The sequence below is a fragment of the Phytophthora parasitica genome, assembly GCF_000247585.1.
Source record: "Phytophthora parasitica INRA-310 unplaced genomic scaffold supercont2.14, whole genome shotgun sequence".
NCBI classification, from domain to species: domain Eukaryota; phylum Oomycota; class Peronosporomycetes; order Peronosporales; family Peronosporaceae; genus Phytophthora; species Phytophthora nicotianae.
In genome coordinates, this window is record NW_008649000.1 from 660,694 (window position 1) to 676,312 (window position 15,619).

At 51.7% G+C, this 15,619-nt stretch overlaps 6 protein-coding genes across 9 annotated transcripts; 3 read left to right on the forward strand and 3 right to left on the reverse strand.

The window, feature by feature from the left end:
• The first annotated feature begins 773 nt into the window (after window positions 1-773).
• Window positions 774-3,515, forward strand: PPTG_08563. Of its 2 annotated transcripts, XM_008902681.1 has the most exons (4): window positions 774-1,080; window positions 1,223-2,578; window positions 2,643-2,767; window positions 2,834-3,515. In XM_008902681.1, exons 1-4 carry the CDS (start codon window positions 820-822, stop codon window positions 2,949-2,951), a joined length of 1,860 nt encoding a protein of 619 aa, XP_008900929.1. In that variant the 5' UTR covers window positions 774-819; the 3' UTR covers window positions 2,952-3,515. The 2 variants fall into 2 exon arrangements, with proteins under 2 accessions (XP_008900929.1, XP_008900930.1); XM_008902682.1 differs by having other exon boundaries at window positions 1,223-2,767.
• On the reverse strand, window positions 2,994-5,390 carry PPTG_08564 (hypothetical protein; the record flags this gene model as incomplete). Its single annotated transcript, XM_008902683.1, has 1 exon — window positions 2,994-5,390. The coding sequence occupies one exon, from the start codon at window positions 5,388-5,390 to the stop codon at window positions 2,994-2,996; it is 2,397 nt and encodes a 798-aa protein (XP_008900931.1).
• Window positions 5,391-5,501: 111 nt separating this feature from the next.
• Window positions 5,502-7,377, forward strand: PPTG_08565 (hypothetical protein). Its single transcript, XM_008902684.1, has 2 exons — window positions 5,502-6,805; window positions 6,872-7,377. Exons 1-2 carry the CDS (start codon window positions 5,522-5,524, stop codon window positions 7,307-7,309), a joined length of 1,722 nt encoding a protein of 573 aa, XP_008900932.1. The 5' UTR covers window positions 5,502-5,521; the 3' UTR covers window positions 7,310-7,377.
• Window positions 6,699-11,336, reverse strand: PPTG_08566. Of its 2 annotated transcripts, none has more exons than XM_008902686.1 (2): window positions 11,030-11,336; window positions 6,699-10,796 (listed from the first exon to the last, which is right to left on the reverse strand). In XM_008902686.1, the coding sequence occupies exon 2, from the start codon at window positions 10,756-10,758 to the stop codon at window positions 7,768-7,770; it is 2,991 nt and encodes a 996-aa protein (XP_008900934.1). In that variant the 5' UTR covers window positions 10,759-10,796; window positions 11,030-11,336; the 3' UTR covers window positions 6,699-7,767. The 2 variants fall into 2 exon arrangements, with proteins under 2 accessions (XP_008900934.1, XP_008900933.1); XM_008902685.1 differs by having other exon boundaries at window positions 10,863-11,336.
• Window positions 11,337-11,473: 137 nt separating this feature from the next.
• On the forward strand, window positions 11,474-15,209 carry PPTG_08567. Of its 2 annotated transcripts, XM_008902688.1 has the most exons (3): window positions 11,485-11,918; window positions 11,986-13,505; window positions 13,586-15,054. In XM_008902688.1, the coding sequence occupies exons 1-2, from the start codon at window positions 11,546-11,548 to the stop codon at window positions 12,420-12,422; spliced, it is 810 nt and encodes a 269-aa protein (XP_008900936.1). In that variant the 5' UTR covers window positions 11,485-11,545; the 3' UTR covers window positions 12,423-13,505; window positions 13,586-15,054. The 2 variants fall into 2 exon arrangements, with proteins under 2 accessions (XP_008900935.1, XP_008900936.1); XM_008902687.1 differs by having other exon boundaries at window positions 11,474-11,918; window positions 11,986-15,209.
• Window positions 12,439-14,936, reverse strand: PPTG_08568 (hypothetical protein; the record flags this gene model as incomplete). Its single annotated transcript, XM_008902689.1, has 1 exon — window positions 12,439-14,936. The coding sequence occupies one exon, from the start codon at window positions 14,934-14,936 to the stop codon at window positions 12,594-12,596; it is 2,343 nt and encodes a 780-aa protein (XP_008900937.1). The 3' UTR covers window positions 12,439-12,593.
• Window positions 15,210-15,619: the final 410 nt, after the last annotated feature.

The following is a 15,619-nucleotide window of genomic DNA, read 5'->3' on the forward strand; positions in this document are numbered from 1 at the left end:
GAATACCTGTAGTTTTACGTTCGGTGGCTATGGCACATCAATCAGCAGTTTTTCACTACTACTTAAGTACTACTTAGCACTAGATTATAGTTTATCCGCTTAAATGCAAAAATTCGTATCAGATTTTGACATGTGGGCTATATCAAGTTTACTCCGTAGTAATCTCTGAGAATCGACTCGGTGAATCTTGAAAAAATGTCATGTACGACAGGATGTCAAGTTGTTTTGGGCAAACGGCTCCGTGCTATTTATTCCAAACGCCCATAACTTTTGTTGTACCGCAGCGGTTTTGGCAACTGAAGGCTCCATCGCATAGCCCAAATGCTTCGTTTTGCGATGGTTTGCGCAGCCCCATTCTGAGGTTTAAATGAAACAACAAAACGACGTCGGAAATATTCTCCAGGACTTCAATTTATTTCAGAGTGTGGGGTGTGTCCATGAACTAAAGCCTTCTATTTTACTGGTAATGCTTCGGTACGAAGTAAACGTACGGCCCAACTGGGATTAATTCATGTAATATTCGGCAAAATGCGAGATGTACAGAGTTAAGACTAACAAGGGTCGTGTTCTCTCCTTCGTGTCGATCGATCGGCGCCTCAATTATTTAGTAGTAATAGATTGGTTTTTAGTAGCTGATAAGTCGGACATCGGAAGTACTACTTTATAACACGAAAATACTATAAAAGTATTTAGAAAAAGCTTTAGAAATAGTACTGTATCGTAAATGATAAATAAAATAATTTGTCTCAGCATAATTATATTTTTTCATTGACAATAAAAACGTCATTCGGAGCCACTCGCGACATTCAAAGGCATACCATGGCTGACGACGTGCCTCCATCTCCATTCGAGTTCGAGCGTGACTACTACGCGCTTCTAGGGGTGGCACGCGATGCCTCGAGTGACGAGATTCGCAGCCATTTCTTGTCATTGTCGCGCGAGTTTCACCCCGATCGTCGACGACAAGGAAATGCGGCGATCGTAGCCGCTGCCAACTCACAGTACGCGGTGCTGGACAGAGCATATAAAGTGCTGTGCGACCCGGTAAAGCGCCGCGTGTACGACATCTACGGCGAGCAGGTTGGTGCAATATCGTGCTGTATTGCAAAGGGTTGGCTAAATTGATGGTCAATCTCCGTCCTGGCCTTCTAAAATGATAATCCACCTGGAGCTCCTCTAAATTAATATTGAAGGGATGTGCTGACTGGAGGTGTTACCGCAGGGAGTGCACGCGCTGGAGCACGATGGCGTCGCTCAGCAGCAGGTCGTTGGTGCCCACCTGGAGACATCGGACGAGGTGCAGCGATACGTGGAGAAGATCATGCGCCGCATGAACCAGCAGGCTCTAGAAGCGCAGTTTTCGTCCTACAGCGAGATGTCCATGGGTGTAGACGCGTCGGATTTCGTGCAGGCGCCGATGCAAGGATTGCGTAGTCTGTTCCACAGCGGCGCGAGATACGTGGACCGCACAGAGATGACGATCCACCAGCGCACAGTGTTCCCGTTGTCGCGCAGCACAGCGCTGACACTTGGAGGCTACATGTTTGACAAGCAAGGAATGGGTATGGGCAGCTTCACTGCGGAGTTCGCGCACACGTCGTTAGATCCGAGTATCCCGTCGTTTACGCTCACGAGCCAGCTGGGTTGGGCGCCCAAGCTCCACTGCCAGATCAGCCAGCCAGTGTCGCGCTACACGGTCTTCATGCTCATCCCAGAGCTCGATGATAACGGACTGGATATTTCTGTGGGAGCAAACCAGCTCCTGTCGCCGCAGCTTCACGGTGCCATGATGTGGAGTACACGAGACGGTCTTTCTGGATCGCTAAGCCAGGACACCGGGACGTACAATGCCGCGGCTGCCGTCGCTGTGAACGCTGCTGGCCCCAACTTGACGTTCCAGTTCCGTCGTGCTCTCCTGGCAGCTACGACAGCTAAATTGTCGCTACGGGCAAGCCTTGCGACTGGCCTGTCGGTCGTGGCTGGAGCTAGTCGAGAGATTTCTAACCGTACCCGACTGGCGTTGGGTGTCTTACTTGCACGTGCGGGTGTGACGCTGCGTGTAGGCTTCACTCGTGGCAGTGTACGCTTTGTGATGCCCATTTTCCTGTCTCCGTTCTCCGCGCAGTCGGCCTGGTTTACCTTCTGTGCAGCCACTTCACCATTTGTGGTGGCTGCGGTGGTCACGCAACTCATTAAGCCTGCGCAGGCGCGCCAGCGTCGTCTGGAACTGGAGCACCGACACGATATGCGTGTGCAGTATCTCGCCACTGCGCGTCAGGGTGCGCTGGAGCAACAGAAATTGATGCGTCGGAGTGCAGAGGAGAAGATGGAGAAGGAACAACAGCGGGAGGACGGCAAGGGACTGGTGATTTTACTAGGCCGATACGGCAAGAACCCGACGAGTCCTGACTCGCGTGAGGCCCGTGAAGATGATCTGGATGCAGCTCTCCGCGCAATGCGGGACCGCGAACTTGGTGACGATGACAGCGGGGAGAACATCACACAGCAAGAAGCAGAGACTGAGCTACTGGAGCAGAAATGGGTCGATGTGACGATTCCTTTGCAGTTCTTCGTCAAGGTACGAAGACCGAGTGATGGCTCTTAAGTTGCAATATTTTACCTGTTCTTGTTGTGGTATTCAGGACGGAAAACTCGCTCTTAATTCGTCGTCGAAGGCTGGATTACTGGGATTCTACAACCCCTGCATCAGCGAAGACCAAACAATCGCCGACGCACGGTCATCCAGCTCTGCTGTTAAACCGCTGCTGTAAGTACCCTCTTTTAAGACTGCTAGTAGTCCGCTCCCGTCTCACATTCTGCTGTATGATTACAGATACATTCGCTATGCGTACGATGGTCAAGTGTTTGAAGCCACTTTCGACGATGACCAAGTGGTCAGTTTACCGTCGCGATACGCCCAGGTCATGGGTCCGGTCGGACGCGTGTACTAGACTATAGAGGAACTAGGCGTCTAGGATATCTGTTTGGAATGTTTATACTACGCGATGACCTTCCACCTTCAGTGACTGCATGAATTGGTCCACCAGCACGTACAGAGGAAATTCTTGAGGTGTCTGACGTTTGTTTGCCACCATGTTCTGTTTCGCGAAAAGCACAGTAGCGATCGCGTCCAAGAACTCCGAGAATACCAGCTTCGTGCTCATAAAGAATGCATCCGGCTCGCTAACCTGGTTGTCTTCCGAGCTTGATCCAGACGCGACGCTCCTAAGAAGCTCAGGTTTCAGTGGCGGCGATGACGCTGCAAACGCTCTGTTTAGTGCTGAAAGTGCATCTCGGATCTGGAATTCCGACGTAAAGATCGGTGTATCGACTGGAGGCTCGTTACGAAGCATGATGAGTACAGATCGAATGGATACCTCTGGTTCGCCTTTGTCTATCGGCTCCTGTTCGGATTCCTGCTCGGATATGTCTTCATCTAGCCGCAGTACTGAAGTTGTTGTACAACTGTTGTATAGTATTTGAAGATGATCGTGGTGCTTGGTGAAAATGTTGTGAAGTTTCTTGCCCATCAGCTCTGCTCGTAGAAGTGATAGCCACGTTGAGGAACTTTGATTTAGTGCTTCTTGACGCTCACGCATCATTTGGTCGTACAGATCGGAGAAAACGTCCACAAGAAACACGGTACTGTCGATACTCCCTGAGAGCTCGATCATGCCATCTGCCTCTGCAGTCGTAACCCAAGAGTACCCGATGCGAACTAGGAGCTCAACAAACTCTCTGAAGAGCAGCAGTTCGTCCCAAGGTATGACTTCGAGTCGACTTGGATCTAGAGGGTGTTTGAGGTGGTTTTCAGCAGGTAAGTCTTCGAGAAAACACTCTGCGATGTTCATCGAAGACGCACAGGCAAGAGCACTCGCTCGCTGCGCCTTACGGATATCTTGCATGAACGTTTCGAGTTGTCCGCTGGTAAAGTAGAAGCCGCATTGGGAAAGAAGCTGTCGACACTCGAAGAGTTCAAGAAGAATCCCTGTATCATCCGGATCATTAGAAGTGGAAGCTAATGAGCGACGAGATTCCTTAATACACTCGCGATAGAGTGCACGCAGCTCCGTGTTAACGCGTAGTGCGGCGTGCTCGACAGCCTTTCGGGCCTTCTCGCGCCTTGGTATATCCGTAATCGGGAGTAAATCATTGATATACAGCATAATTCCAGCAGTGTTCGAGGAAGACGAAAGTGGTTGGGACGGTGACAGTGCTGATGTAGATTCGATAGAGGGTACAGAAGAAGAAGATGTAGCCCCTGCGGTTGCTGCCGTCGCGTAGGAGCCTTCAATGCTTCGATCCTGTCGAAATAGTCCAACAAATACACGTCCGTCCTCGTAGAAGAAGAGACCGTATCCATCTTTGACGTTCGATTTCCATTCACCCTCATACCGAGCGCCGTTGGCGTAGAAGAATACGCCACGTCCATGGCGTAGCCCCTCGTGGAACTCTCCCTCATACCAGTTCTTGTCGTGTGGGTTACTGGAGGCTGAAAGTCCATTCTTGCTCGATGTGTTAAGTGGACTCACAAGCCACACATGCCTCCCAAAGCCTTGTTGGCAGTCGTTCTCCCACTCGCCGTCGTACCGCTCAAGTGGCGTAGCATCGCCGAGACTCGTCAGTTCATCTGTACCTCGCGAAGTCATCCAAGTCATTACTCCTTGTCCACACTTGACGTCAGCTTTCCAGTTTCCCGCATACACACTTCCGTCCGCGTAGTGCATGTGTCCTCTACCTTCTCGCTTCCCCTCAACGAATTGCCCCTCGTAACGAATATTACGTGCAGCATCGAACACCAACTCTCCGTAACCATGAGGCAGACCATTCTCCCATTCACCGTCATAACGAGCATTACTCTGCGCAACGAATAGACCATCTCCACCCTTAGTCTCACTCAGACCTTCACCACCTTCACCTTGGTCTTCTTGAGAATGAAAGGCAAACAGAAGCGGCTTCGGAGCCTCTTCCGCTTCCACCATCGCTTCCTGATTTGCTCCATTACCTTTCTCTTGCTTTAAGACAACACCGCGGTCTCCAGTAACGAAAACCCCGTGGCCATGTCGCTTGCCACACTTGACGTCTCCGACGTACGAACTGCCGTTGGGCCACCAGTAGGTTCCTCGTCCAGTGATCTCATTATGAGTAAACTCCCCTTCATACACCACACCACTAGTGTGCCACTCAATGCGTCCAATACCATGCATTCGACCATGAACAAAATCTCCATTGTACGTGAATCCCGTCTTGAACTCCAGTCTTCCCTTACCATGATACACTGGTACATCGCACTCCGGAACATGCAGTGTCTCCCCATCGTACGATGTCACTACATTTGCCAGGACGCGAGGGTCCAGCGGCGGTGACTTCGTCCACGTCGCTGCCGCCATTCTAGAGGTCCGTTACCGAAAAATGCACATGAACCGACACGCTTCAACTTCACAAGTGGCTACAGTTAAGTGTTAATTAACCCGATTTCAGTTATGACATCACAAAAAACTCATTTAGGTCGCGAGCGTAAATGGCATCGACGTTCGCTCCTTCTTCGCCGCCATCCATGCCGTTCCCTGCTGCGCTACCGTCCATTTCTAGCGATGATCCAACAAGAGATAAGCCTAGGCTGCATGTTTCTCCAACTCTACTCCATCGCAAGCGAGTAGCACGTCGGAAAGCGCCAAAACACGCGGGCGTCTCCAGCAGCTCCGTTAAGCGGAGAAAATCATCTCCTGGGCCTCCTATCCACGCCACAAGCCCTCAAGCCGTTGCAAAAGATGTCTATCCATCTCTAACTACAGATGCAACAGCGACAAAGCTGTCACCGACGCGGAACGGCCGACCCAAGCCAAATCTTCAGATCGCGACGGATTTCTCGGCGAACTACTCGCCCACGAGTTTCTCGCCCGTAGCGCCGCTCGCCAGGAGTTCGCCATACCCTGCAACAGCCAGAGCAACAGATACAGAGCCCAAATTGAGCCAGGCACCGTCTCCAAGGGCCATGGTAGCTGGTGTTCCAGCGATGCCGCCGGCGCCTCATCCGTTCCGACTATCGGACTTTTTCTACAAAGAGATCTTTGGCGTCCACGATATTAAACAGAGCGACGGAGTTCACCAGGAACGTGTGCAAAACTTCTTCGTGGTGCCGTTAAATACGGAGCAATTATTCCTTTTCGGAGTGCTGTTAGCACTAGATAGCTTTCTCTACGTGTTCACGTATTTGCCTTTGAGAATTCTATTCGCGTGTGGATGCGCTGTAACGTCGAGTTTCCATGCAAGAGTGTTCCGAAGAACGCACTTCTACGACTTAATGGTAGCAGTCATCATAGCAGTGGGCACAACGGTGTTGGGTTACGTGGACATGTCGAGAGTCTACCATGCCATTCGAGGCCAGGCGATGATCAAGCTCTACGTGCTGTTTACGATGATCGAAATCTTCGATCGGCTATTCTCTTCGCTTGGACAAGATGTACTGGACTCGCTGTATTATACTGCGAAGTACCACCCACGCCGAGTCACGCGCATGTTCCTGGACTTCGCGGTGGCGATCATCTACGTCGTGCTGCACTCACTTCTGCTGTTCGCGCAAGTAGTCACTTTGAATGTCGCCGTCAATTCGAGTAACACTTCGCTGCTCACGCTGCTGATTTCCAACAACTTCGCGGAGCTCAAAAGCTCAGTTTTCAAGAAATTCGAGGAGCAGAATCTCTTCCAGATCAGCTGCAGCGATATCGTCGAGCGCTTTAAGCTTCTGACCATTATCGGACTTATCCTGCTACAGTCGTCAACGGGAGATGTTGCCTGGGGAACGGTACGCTTTATCTAGTATTTTCCTTGCGTAGTTGTGTTCTAACAGTATTATATTTTTTATTCACAGGCAATGGTTTGGGTGGCCGAGATGCTGATTGACTGGCTTAAGCACGCCTTCATCACAAAGTTCAACCAGCTTCCACCGACGATGTACTCCAAGTTCATCACCATTCTTTGCCGCGATCTGACAGGCTGGAAGAGCGAGGATACGATTCTGGATCACACCCACCACGTGTCCAAGCGCTTGGGGTTGATGTCGTTGCCCCTAGCTTGTGTCGTGTTGCGAATGGTGTCGAAGGCGTTGGTAGAAGCTCCAATTGAGTTCGCATCACCTGGAGGGGTACTGGTTACGGTGGCTTTCTTCCTCTGTTTGGCAGCATTCAAGGCGCTGTTGAGCTTGGTATTGATGATCTACGCCTGCAAGTCCGGTAGATTGGACGATACTCGCCCCAAGAGCCCACGCTCCGTCAGCCACCTAGAGTCCATCCACCGCTACAAGTATTGATGGCAAAACTACACGCCCATAGACGCTTGCATGTTCCTTCAAAAGCTTCTTCGTTCATTGTTATGGTCATTTTTTTTTCTTCTTATCGCCTGTGTCGTAGCCCGGCAGCAGAGCGGCGGCTTACTTGTACAGCATACTGTCGCTTCTCGCCTTCACGTCCACTCGGCCACCTTTACGTCGTCCTTGTTTCTTTGATACAAGTCCTAAACATGCATTTTCCTCTTTTTGTATCGTGTCTTATCTACAAACGCGCAAAACTTTTGGATCCTTGTTTCCTGCTTCCTTGTCACTAGTTTGCCTCCGTCATCATACCCACGCGTCCTTCCTGTTGCGCGTCCCAGCAATTCTCAGGTCTCTCTTGCTCATACACCACACGCTCCATTCCCCTAACTGCTGGTTCATACTTTTCATTCCACCGTTGTACGCCGTCAGCCACTTGCGTGACAAATAATCTCTCCTTACGCACGACTCGTTGCGTTCATGCCCATGCCGCCCACATCGTTCAGCATCATCATACTGCCGTCATTGCCGTGCATCGGCGGCATGCGGTTGTCACGACTGCCTCCTTGAAAGCCCATGCGTCCACCCTGCATTGCGTACATCTGGTTGGGCTGCAGATGCTGTTGAGGCATGTAGTTGCCGCCCATAGTCGACGCGGGCAAGTGGCCCATCATCATCGTATTGCCATTATCGAACAAGTTGTCGGCAGTCGGCGACATGCCCATATCCATACTGATGTCCATATTCGGGAAGCGCTTGAGGATACGCGCCGTGATACGACGACCTCCCGAAGTGTTCTTCATAGCCGCCAGATGAGGACGAATGGCCTTCACCAGCAACAGACACTGCTCCTCAGCACACACGCACAACGCACGCTGCACCACGTAGTTGGCGAACTGATCCTGCAGCATCTTGTTCATCTTGGGACAGTTCGTGATCTCCGCAATGTACTTTTGACGCACGCGTTCGGGGGCCTTCTCGAGGCACTTTTCGATCACATTCGAGCTGAATTTCTGCACTGACAGCTCGTAGATGTGGCCCAATGGCTTCATAATGACACCGAAGGCCTCTTCAGCCGTACACGAATCCAGCACGTACTGCACCACGTAGTTGCCGTATGGATCCTGCATCAGCTTCATGGCCTGGCGCTCCACTTGCTCAATCACCTCCGCCTTCTGCGTCTTATTCGCCGCGTCCAGACAACGTTGTAGCACACAGCATCCGTGGCGATGCGTGCCCACAGTCGTGCACTCCTTACACACCGCATCGAACACAAACTGGTTGTATTCGGGCTTCATAAACTGCAGCGCGCGCTGGATCACGTGGTTGCCATTCGAGTCGATACACAGACGCACAGCGTCGTCCTTGAGCGCCTCCACAATCAGATCAGGCAGGCTGGTCGTCCGGCGTCCTCCTTCAGGGCGTTCCTCACGTACATAGCCATAATCTTCCCCCTCTTCATCCTCATAGTCCTCTTCAATAACGTCCGGTGACGTTGCGCACACTTCCACCACCTTCTGCACCGATCTCGTTCCGTGCAGGTTCAGCGCAGCAGCCACAAGATTCGAGCTCACACGACGGATAATCACAAGTCGTTGCTTCTCGTTCACACGTTCCAGAAGCTTCTGGAACAGGTAGTTCCCAAACGGATCCACCATCATCTCTGCTAGATGCTCGAGTGATTCCTGATAGATCACCTCACACAGATCGGCACGATCTTCATAATCGAGCTGCTCCTGCAGCAGTCGGCAGCCATTCTGGTCCTTCGACATAGCGAAGACGCGGTTCTGAATGTCCTCCACACTCAACGCAGCACTCAAACTCGACGGGTCATTAGCCGAACCGCCCATCATCGGCGCACTCATACTGCCGCCGTTCATCAAGCCCAAACTCATGCCGTTAGCACCAGCGTTTTCCGAGCGATACATCCGAGATTGGCGTCCTCCAAACGATCCATGGCCGAGGTCATCACCGTGATGACGCTGCTGTTGCATCATGTGAGACGGAGGGGGCGACATCATCATCCTCTGCTGGTACATCATCGACGCATTCTGGCGAGCTGAGTGGCCCACATGCTCCGGAGTCTGAGCTCCACCCTGGTGCACGAACTTACACTTGCTGCCCATACGGCAATGGCCCTGCAGGAAAAACTTGCACTGCTTCATGCCCATCTGCATGCCCATATTTTTGCGAGGCGAGTGAGGCGGAGACGCCTCGGGGAGCGGCGGCGTCATGCGCGAGTACATGTTACGTCCATGAGCACGGCTATTCGTGTGGCCGCCACGCATTCCCATGGCCACTTGCTGCTGCGAAGCGTATCCCATCTGCGCGTGCGGGTGCCTCATCGGACTCGAGCGTGGGTTCATGTACATGTTGTTACCCGCAACATCGTACATCCCAGCAGGCGGGTGTGGCCCCACAACCATCGGGTTCCACTGACCCGAAGCCATTTGAGCTCGAGATGGCGCGTTACCATAGCCATACGACCCGTTAGCAGTCTGCGGCGACCTGTACTGCTGCTGACGATACTGCTGCTGTTCCAGTGCGTATGATGGAGCCATTTGGTTGCCATAGTAGTCGTGCATCTGCTCTTGATACAAGGCATTATTGTCACCGTCCTGGCTACCCGACCACGAGTCTTCAGACGACATGCGCGGACTCAGCGTGTACGCTCCGTTGTATGCAGCATTAGGCGCACTGCTGGTCCCTGGCACCGTACTTGAACGCGATAGAGACAGCGATGTTGGCATATGCGGCTGCTGCGCGTCACGGCCGCCTCGGAATCGTTCCTGCTGAGCAGCTTGCGGCTGACGATACCGACCAGCCAGTCCATACTCATTGGGGGATTCCTGTACCGGATTGAGCTGGAACTGACCCGAAGCGTACGAATTGACGTTCCCAGCAGCGCTCGCACTAGTCGATACGCCATTGCTGACGTTCGTAGCACGCTCGTTCGCTTGGAGACTCATCTGACGGTCATCAAGACTGAGTTTAAGGAAATCTCCACCCAACGCCTGGCTTGGCGACTGCGACAGAAACATCTCGATGCTGTTTTTGCGTCGACTGTTGTGTGACGGCAGCATCTCCATGGGTTGGCGGGCCTTGCGGACTTTGATCTCGATAGGTCGTTCACTCGATACCTTGGTTACTTCAGCATTGCTGGCTTTCTCCTGCTCGTGAGTCTCTTGGTTGGAACGAGGAGGCAGCACGTCATTGCTAGCGGCCTCAGTGGCACTGCTTGAAGCGTCGTTGCTGGGATTATTGTCGCTTCCTGTGGGGGACGAGGCTGCAGTCAATTCTTCCTCGTTGTACTTCATGAAGAAGTCGCTGGAGCTTCCAAAGCGAAAGAGATTGAGTCCAGACGCCTGGTCATTGCCACTGTCCTTCTCAGTGTACGGGCGCTTGTTTGGACCCGAGGGCGCACTAGTAGGCGCAAACTCCATCGTCATCAACACAATACCGCGTCACGACACAAAATATCCTCCGTCTGGCAACAAATACATCAATATAAGGTCAGCAACTTAACAGCTTAACTCTCTTCAGGTTGTCTGACCAGCGACGAATGGATAAAGAGACGTCTGTGAGTGTCCTCTGCTTGAGAGAGGAAAGAGGGGACCGAAGCTTCGGTAGCAAGTTGCACACTGCGTGTTGGAGCTCGTGGCTCCTCCCTCTCCGTCCCTCTCCATCCATCGCGGTTTTACTGCTTGCTGGTCTCCTCACCTTATTAATTTTCCTTCTCCTTCTTGCGCCTTTGGGTGTAGTTTAGTATACGCGACGGTCTGATTGATGGCTGCAGTTTTTCTCGGGTTTTTCCGAGCGAAGGTCGCGCCCCTGGTGGCGTCTATCGTACGCAGTGGTCGCCTTTGGTTTCCAGTCCTCGCTCCCCTCGCCCTCGACTTGGCTGGACGTCTGCTCTTTGGCTGGGGGGTCCGGTCTTGCTTGGGTGGGCGGGAAGCGCGGTCCTTGGGCTGGGCAGTAACGCGTATACCACGTATAGAAAGACCTCGTATAAAGAATTGTCGACTGCCGAAAAATACCCAAATAGTGGCCAGCTCTTTGTATTTTCAAACAAGCGCTGACTTCTTTATCCTATGTAAAAGAATGGCTACGGGAATGTAGGTGTGTAGTGGTATCCGATAATATACGTTTTATATCCGAAATCGTGGCGTGACTTATGTGACCCTGTGCAACATGATACATGCGACTTGGCGACAAGTGTAGGTCAGCTGGAGCTGTATGGTTATGACGAGCATAGCGCTGCTGGGCCCGCTTTTCGTGGTCGTGGGCTACGGACTCATTCTGGGCATTGCATTCGTCCACTTCACCAAGTTTCTGCCAGCGGACAGCCCAGGACACTTGATACTGAGCATCTTCCTGGCCTGCGAGCTGCTATTACAGTACTCGCTGGCCATCTGGAGCGACCCTGGCTACGTGGACCAGCGGCATCTGGTCGAGTCCGGCGTTGCAGATGGAGATCAGCGCTTCTGTCAACACTGTGAGCGGGTCAAGCCGCGCAGGGCACATCACTGTCGCGAGTGTCAACGATGCGTCTACGAGATGGATCACCATTGCCCTTGGATTAACAACTGCGTAGGGTACTACAACTACCGTAAGTGTGGAGTTTGAAGAGTCACTGTACGCGTCCATTTATAAGGTCTAATTGAGAGTGATTGTAGGTCACTTTTGGCTGCTGCTGTTGTACATCTGGGTGAGCTGCTTGTACGTGGCGATGCTGTCGGCTAGGCTGTTTGTAGCGACATTCACGACGAGTGCGGATGAGGCTTCAGCTACAGGACGAGAGAGAGTGGTGTTGGACCGGTTTAAGGTTCTGTTCTCGTTCATGGCTACAAGTGTGGTTGGTGTGGTGATATGCGGATATTGGGGATGGCACGTCTACTTGGTACTCACGGAGCAGAGCACGATCGAGTTCATGCAGCACGAAGGAGACAGGAAACGACTCTCCGTTAGTGTCGCGTCTGTACGTCACGCACTTGGGCGCCTACTGGGAAGGCAGGACGCGTTCTGGTTTACTGCGTTTGTATTGCCACCATTTGAACCGAGAGTGCCACCAAAGTACATGCAGAAGCCACACGGTGCTTCTACTGCTGTATGATACCAAGAGACCGTTTATCTGTTTAAAACACACTGTCAGCGACCAAGTGGATCCGATTTATGGTTCGACAAGGTCTTCAAGACGTGACATTGGATTGTTCTCTTACTTTGTAGCTACAAGACTCATTACTGAGACTCGTAAGCTAAACACAACGTTTTTCTTCTTCAAAAGCTACTCGGATACCAGCGAACCGAACGGGTATTCACCAGTGGCAAGCGTGAACTTCGCACATAGCGGGTTATCCTCTGCAAGCTCGTTGTACACGTCGCAGTCCGTCTCGGGTTTGATGGCGATCACGTAGTCAGTATCCTCTGCAACGAGTTTCAGGCCTTTACCAATCTGAGGGTAATACACACTCCAATCCGCTGCCGTCAGCTGGAAAGCCACGGTCTGCGATGCTCCTGCGTCCAGACTGATCTTCGAGAACTTCTTGAGCTGCTTCGCTTCCGGTACCGACAGCGAACGGTACGGTTGAGTCAGGAACAGCATCACGGTCTCCTTGCCTGCCAGATGACCAGAGTTCGTCACCGTGACGGACACATTAATGCAATCAGAGCTGGACGTCACGTTGGTCTTGCTCAGAGTCAGACCCGAGTAGGTGAAGTTCGTGTAGCTCAAGCCGGAGCCAAAATCCCATTGGTACTCACAATAGTCACCCGAAGCGCATTTTGTACTCACGCGGTGCCTGTACGGGATCATGACGTTGCCGGAGTGCTTCGGATACGAGATTGGCAGACGTCCACTGGGATTCACCTCTCCGTAGATAATTTCTGCTGTTGCCTGGCCACCGAGCGTACAAGGAAGAAACCCGTTAATCACGGCGTGTACATGTTGTGGAAGATCACCAAGCAAGCGTGGACGGCCCTCGAAGAGCACTACAATGACCTTGGAGCCCGTCGAAGCCAACGCCTTCACGTACTCAATTTGGCCTTCAGGTAGTGTCAGATCGTCGAGATCGCCAGCTTTTTCGACGTACGTATCCTCACCGATAACAGCGATGGTGTACTCAGCTTTGGAAGCATATTCCTTAGCTGTTGCGAGGTCTTCGTCCGTGTAGCTTCCAGTGACGTTCAACCCGTTGAAGTAGGTGACTGAACCACTTGTAGCGATCTTCTCGAAGGCTTGCTTTACTGACGATCCGTGCGCGAACATGTCGTTGCCAGACACACCCTTTGCTTGAACTGTCCAGCCTCCACATTGATAACCGATGTTGTCTGCAGAGTGGCCAGTTAAGAACACCGATGCACCAGCTGGAATGGGTAGTACGCTGTCGTTGTTCTGCAGCAAAGTGATTGACTCTCGAGCCAACTCAAGCGCAGCAGCCACGTCGTCATCGTTACCCACCAAATCCAGATACTCTTCACCAGGCACCGGGTTGTCGTACAGACCCAACTTGAGCTTTAGCTTGATGATACGACGCACGGATTCTTTGAGACGGTCCATGATCTCCGGTTCCTCTTCGATCAGAGCGTTTGTGCCGTTCGTGAAGGTGAACTCAGACCCCACCATACTCATATCGATCGACGTCCGTTCAAGAACCATCTTGGTAGCTTCTGCAGTTGTTCGAGCAGTACGATGGAAGTTATGAAGAGCATTGGTCTCATTGTAGTCAGTCACCATCATGCCGTCGAAACCGAGGTCCTTTCGAAGCAAGTCTTTGAGTAACTTGGTGTTTTCGACCATTGGGACACCGTTGACGGAGATGTAGTTCTCCATTCCAGTCATGATGCCGGCATCCACCGCAGCTTTGAATGATGGGACGAAGGTGTTGAGTAGATCGAAGTCCGATATAGTAACCCCATCCTTATCGTGGCCCGTGGGGGTCCAAGAGTACCCAATCCAGTGCTTCATGCACGCAGCGGTATGGTTGATACTTTGCATCCCACGGACAATGGCATCGCTCATGACTGAAGCAAGATACGGGTCTTCGCCGAACGTCTCGTGGGTTCTCGGCCACAACGGATTGTGCGAGATGTCGAGAATAGGAGCGAAGGACCAGGGTATTCCAGCAGCCAACGTGTCGCGAGCGGTGACTCGGCCTTGCTCATAGACCAAGTCCGGGTTGAACGAGGCACCTCCGTTGATTTGGTGGCTGAAGTAAACCGTGTCCAACATAAAGGCATTGCCGTGAACAGAGTCCGTGCCGTAGAGGATAGGATGTCCTCCGTTCTCTTCCATTGCGAGTTCCTGGACGCTGGTGACGAACTCGCGCATCGTAGAAGTGTTCCAGCCCCAGGATCCGTTCAGTTGCCCCATGACTGACATGGGAGGACTCAAGTATGAGCCCACGTGAAGCTTGGCGTATGGGAGCATGTTTTCTCGACTGAATATGAGGTCTCCGTAGTAGTCGATCAGTGTGTAAGCGGAGATCTGGGTCATCTGGCCCACGATGTCGAGAGTAGTGAAGTTGGCCATGATCTCTTCGACTTGGGCGTCCCATTCGTCAGCAATAGCAAGGTTGCCACCAAGAACCAGTGCAGTGTAGCACACTACACCAAGCCACGACTTGATCATACTTTTGGTCCTGTCAGTTGTGATCTTGAAAGGAAATTGAGAAGTGATCTTCTTAAGACTGGCAATACCCCCTGAGACCATATTGCTATTATAATACTTCAAGTTGAGGTCCTCAGCATCATTCTACTCAATGCGGGAAGCTCGACTTGATCTTTCACGGTCACTCCGGCATCACCATTGCACACGTGACGCTAAGGAGAAACATAAAACACTACGCTAAGATGACATGTGAGTAGTACTCTAGATCACCACGGTTGCAGTGTCGGACGGTAGCACAGAAATGAAGAGCTCACCGAGCTGATTCAGCTGCTGAATACAGGTATTGTCCTGAATGTTGACCGCAGCGCAAGTAGTGGTCAACATCGAGGACAATACCTGTGATAATCTTCAATTACGTGGAATGTACCAGATTTCAATTAATTAATAAGGGTCACTGATTATATACTCACCGCGGGTCCGAGATGTTCAAACGTGTAGTAATTCAGGGTTGATGTGCCAACTTCGACTTAGCTGAGAATACACTTCTTTCATCTAGCAAAAACTACCAGAATTAAATATCAGAGATTCAGTCACGTGCGTAGTTGAATGTACTTAGTGTAGCATAAGAATCTCTTAAAAATTTTATCGAGGTTTTGTCGGAACTAGTGGAAATGCTCTTAGTAGAACCCTCGATTCTGCAGGCT